At 33.2% G+C, this 5,057-nt stretch overlaps 1 protein-coding gene across 1 annotated transcript; it reads left to right on the forward strand.

Moving 5' to 3' along the window:
- LOC109227626 lies at positions 367 to 4,166 on the forward strand. The gene is made up of 9 exons (XM_019392825.1): positions 367 to 426; positions 519 to 614; positions 755 to 925; positions 1,802 to 1,894; positions 1,981 to 2,175; positions 2,994 to 3,149; positions 3,378 to 3,431; positions 3,556 to 3,696; positions 3,789 to 4,166. The coding sequence occupies exons 1-9, from the start codon at positions 367 to 369 to the stop codon at positions 4,164 to 4,166; spliced, it is 1,344 nt and encodes a 447-aa protein (XP_019248370.1).

Raw genomic sequence — 5,057 nt, forward strand, 5'->3', positions numbered from 1 at the left:
TCCAACGGAGATTCGTAGCTTCTTGGGTTTAGCAGGGTACTACTGGAGGTTTGTGGAGGGGTTCTCTACCCTCGCCTCCCCATTGACCAAATTGACGCAGAAAGCAGTTAAGTTCCAATGGTCCGACGCTTATGAGAAAAGTTTTAAAGAATTGAAGAACAGGTTGACCTCGGCACCGGTATTGGCCTTGCCGGAAGGAACGGAAGGGTTTGTGGTTTATTGTGATGCCTCCAGGGTTGGTTTGGGGTGTGTATTGATGCAGCATGGGAAGGTTATAGCATATGCCTCAAGACAACTCAAGAATCACGAGAAGAACTACCCGACGCATGATTTGGAGCTTGCAGCAGTTGTATTTGCTTTGAAAATATGGCGGCATTATCTTTATGGGGTTCATGTAGATGTGTTTTCAGACCACAAGAGCCTCCAGTACTTGTTCAAGCAGAAAGAATTGAATTTAAGGCAGCGGCGGTGGTTAGAACTGCTCAAGGATTATGACATGAACATTTTATACCATCCAGGGAAGGCGAACGTGGTGGCCGGCGCTCTCAGTCGAAAATCCATGGGTAGTTTGGCTCTCAGCACTTATACATACATTCTCGAATACTTCAGCTCTAGTGAATCAAGGTTAATATGAAATAAGCTCGTTTAGTATGTTTTTTTCGGTGTTAATTAATTTATTTGCTTGAATATTAGTTTGTTGTAATACGTATATAATTTTACATTAATGCTGGTAAGAATAAATTTTTGAATACAGGGAATGGTGATGCATCAAAAAGTTATGCGGCAAACTTTGTTGGTTCTATATTTTCTTCTTCTGAGTCATAATGGGGTTCAAGGAGAAACAAAGAGGTATTCAGAACTAGAGGACTTGGAATTGGAAAAGCAACTTAAACTTTTGAACAAGCCAGCCATCAAAACAATAGAGGTATACATTTTGGTTGAAAACCATTGTAGTTCTAATTAGTCTCTCAAGTTTAAGGTAATAATGTATTTGTGTGCTAAGATTCCCTTTTTGGTACAGCCAGCTGGTATTTAGAATCCATGATTTGGACGAATTCATATTTGTACCACATAGGGCCCATTAATGGACGAAGCGCTCCATATAAAATTTCTTTTATTTTTTAAAAGCCGAACCTAAATCTTTAGTAAAGGGTGGATGGATCTCAAACATCCCACCATACCTTTTTGCGGTGAACATATGATTCCATCCTCCATCTTTGACCATGAAGAATTAAAAACATCAAACCAAACTTTCGTAGAATTTTTTTCCTTTTTGAAAATCTATGCTATATTAAAAATGAAGAACCTTCTACATCAAAACACTTTTTATGTATTTTTATTAATTAGTTTTAGTATACGCATTTTACGTGTGTACCCCATATCAATAAGCATAGAACTTTAAAATATTATATAAATATTATTAAGCTATGTACAGCGATGTGCAATTGTCAAGAGTCATTATGAAAGTATTTTTAAATTTTGATATTGAGTTAAAAATATAATAATTACGATAATAATAATAATAATAATAATAATAATAATAATAATAATAATAATAATAATAATAATAATAGATTTCGCGATTTTAATAAAGTCAAAACAATGACTTTTATAAAAGTTCTTTTTAAGCATATAAAAGTCTTTTTTGGCTGTTGAAACTCAAACTAAATATGTATAAAATGATAAATCATGAGACTGGCTGTTATTATTGATTTATTTATTCAAAAGTAACGAATGGGATAGCAAGATATTCGATCAATATATCATATATTGTTTATTTGACAAATTTTTTGGCTTGCAGACTACATATGGGGATTTGTATGATTGTGTGAATTTTTACAAGCAACCTGCATTTGATCATCCATTGCTGAGGAATCATCATTTTCATCCTGAGGCATGTCCCTAATCTCCATTTTACCATGAACTTTTTAATAAAATTATGAAATTGTGACATCAACCTTCTTATTTTTGAATGGACAGATGAAACCTGCTTTACGTAGGTTAAAACAAAATTCAGGTACCTCGACAACTAGTGGGTCATCAACAATATGGCTTAACGGTGAAGGTTGTCCCGTTGGAACAGTTCCTATTAAAAGAATTAGCAAGGAAGATCTTATTAGACAAAGATATATTCCACCACCAGAAGATATCAAATTTGATGTCCAATTGGCTGCTGTAAGATAATTTTATACTAATTATTAGCTTTAGCTTAAATAATTCACTTTCAAACATTATAATGTATAACTTTATTTATAGGAATAACAGTATAAAAATACATAAAATTATACTGAGACTTAAGAAAAAGTCATGCATTAAGAGATTAAATATGTTTAGTTCTCAAATATCGTGACTAATCTCATATATATACATATATTTTCCTGCTTGTTCACAGGCTAACCAAACTGAGCCAAAAAGAAATTCGCAAGGATACAAGGTATACATGTGGAGGAATAGAGTTGATATATAGTATTTCTTTTGTTTCTTTTTGAGCTAAGCCTTACTTGATACTTCCTCCGTCCATATTAGACTTTGTATTTCCTTTAAAATTTAATAAATAAAGTACATATTTTATCGTATACCGCAAAAAAAGTTTTTGAAAAATAATTTGGTAATAAGTAATTAATAATAAGGGTAATAGAAAGAAAATAATATATTCTTCTTTTGATTTGCTAAATGGATTAGTAATTAAAAGTGATAATATATTTCTAATATTGTGGACAAGTGAACTTGGTAGAGGAAATATATATAAATAGATCTTTTTCCGCTTTAATTAATTTTATATATATATAGAGAGAGAGTGGGGTGGGGGGTGGGGGGGGCTTAGCAATGTGAGTTGGCACAAGTTAAGTCTTGATCAAGCTCTTTTAATTTGTCACTTTTTCCTATGCCCCTCATTGTTTGCTATAAAAGAAAGAAATTAAGATTTGAAGCAAATACTAACATGCTAAATTTGGATGCACATACTTTTATCATGAATTAATTACTATATTCAGGTTGCAATAGCTCGAACTCAAAATGATCCAAATAATAAGTTTGGAGGAGCTACAATGGCAGCTAGTATATGGAATCCTCATGTTGAAGGCCAGCAACATAGTGCATGTCGATTGATAATTCAAAAGGGATCAGATGTTGTACAAGTTGGATGGAGAGTAAGTTTAATAACTTGTAATATAATAATTAATTAATTTTTTTCGTTTCGCTGTGACATCATTTTTTTCTTTTTATGTTTTTTATTCTTTTAAGTAGATTGGGGTGAGAGAATAAAGGAAAAGATGATGTGATAAGTTTTAAATATATATTGTACTCTAGTTGCAAGTTTAAAGTGTTATCAGTAAGCTTCCATTCAATTATCATGATAACTCTATTTCATGCCATAGGTGGACCCAATGCTCTACGGGGATACTAGAACTAGGCTATTTATACATTTTCAGGTAAGTTAAATATCTAACTACACTCCTATGATTTCATTATCAAGTACATGAAACTAGTATATCTTTTGGTATATCTATGTGCCTCAATTTTCATAACTTATGTAAGAATTTTTTTTATGAATAGGCTGGTAATATTCATTGCTTCAATATACTATGTCCTGGCTTTGTATTGGTGAACACTAAGACACCTATTGATATGGTATACAATCGTTCTTCACACGTTGGAGCTACTACATTATATGAGGATACCATGTCCATCGATCGGGTACACTTTATATTTCTTTATTAAGTTACTATAAACTATATCAGTGTATCCATAAAAGTACTAACATAGACACTTCTTATTAAAAATAAAAGGATTTAGTCAATGGGAATTGGTGGCTCTTGCTTGAAGAAGACTTCACACAAATTGGTTTTTGGCCTCAAAGGATCTTCACCAATTTGAAAAATTTCGCTACGAATGTCGAATGGGGAGGAGTAGTATATAGTCCGCCAGGTAAACCTGAACCCCCAATGGGCTCCGGCCTTTTTCCCATTGGAGATACAAGTCATGAAGCTTATTGTAGAAAGATTGCAGTTATAAATGCTAAAGGTGAAACCATAGATGAAGATAAAACTACCGCATATGCCGACAATCCTAATTTATACAAGGTTGTTGATATACCTCATTGGCAAGCTGGAAATCGTCAACATTTTGTACTCTATGGGGGACCTGGTGAGAATAGACAAGTGTAGGTTATCTAGTCTTGCATATTTTATGAAGTATGTTTTAGCTAGTTATACATAAAATGGAAGCAAGTGCAATGCACGACACCGATATTTGATTAAGCAATTTACTTCATGTGGACAACACCCTTTAAATTCATAAAACCTATGTATAAGCAGTAAGTTGTCATCACTTATATCCAGTACTTGTTCATGTTTCGATTTTTTTTTAATTTATTTTTTATTTCGCGACAATTAATCTCAAACACAGATCTGTGATTCAAACCTTAATTTTGATGCAAAATGTTAGTGCCAATCATGATGATTACTGTTGTACGTAATAATATTCGAGGAACCAAATCAACAACTTGCAATTACATTAAAAGCATACTATAAATACTATTTCAAAGAAAATGGGCCAGAATGATCATCTTAAAAATTTATCACGACCCAAAATCCGGCTAGTCGTAATGGCATCTAACCCAACCTATTAGGTAATCCAAATGATAAACGACACAACTCAAATAGGATAACATGAATCAATAAATACAATAACTGAGCTTTATATACAAAATCCCACGGATTGATAGTACAAGTCATGAGTTTCTAAGACTTAGAATTTGGAAAGTTGTTACGAAATAAATACATCATCTATTCGAAACATACATAAACAGATTTATAAATCTAAAGCTACCAGGAACAAGATGCGACTATAACCGGAATGCAGGTATATCTTCAATGCCAGCTTCCGCCATACTCAGCAACATCAACTCCAAAATCTGCACGCAATGTGCAGATGTATAGTATGAGTACAACCGACCCCATATATTTCACGAGCCAATGATCATGACCGGCACCCAGGAGCATGTACCCCCAAGTAAGACTCATCGGTATTTTACAGAAAATCGGACAGAGTTTCCC

Source organism: Nicotiana attenuata, chromosome 6, assembly GCF_001879085.1.
Source record: "Nicotiana attenuata strain UT chromosome 6, NIATTr2, whole genome shotgun sequence".
NCBI lineage: Eukaryota > Viridiplantae > Streptophyta > Magnoliopsida > Solanales > Solanaceae > Nicotiana > Nicotiana attenuata.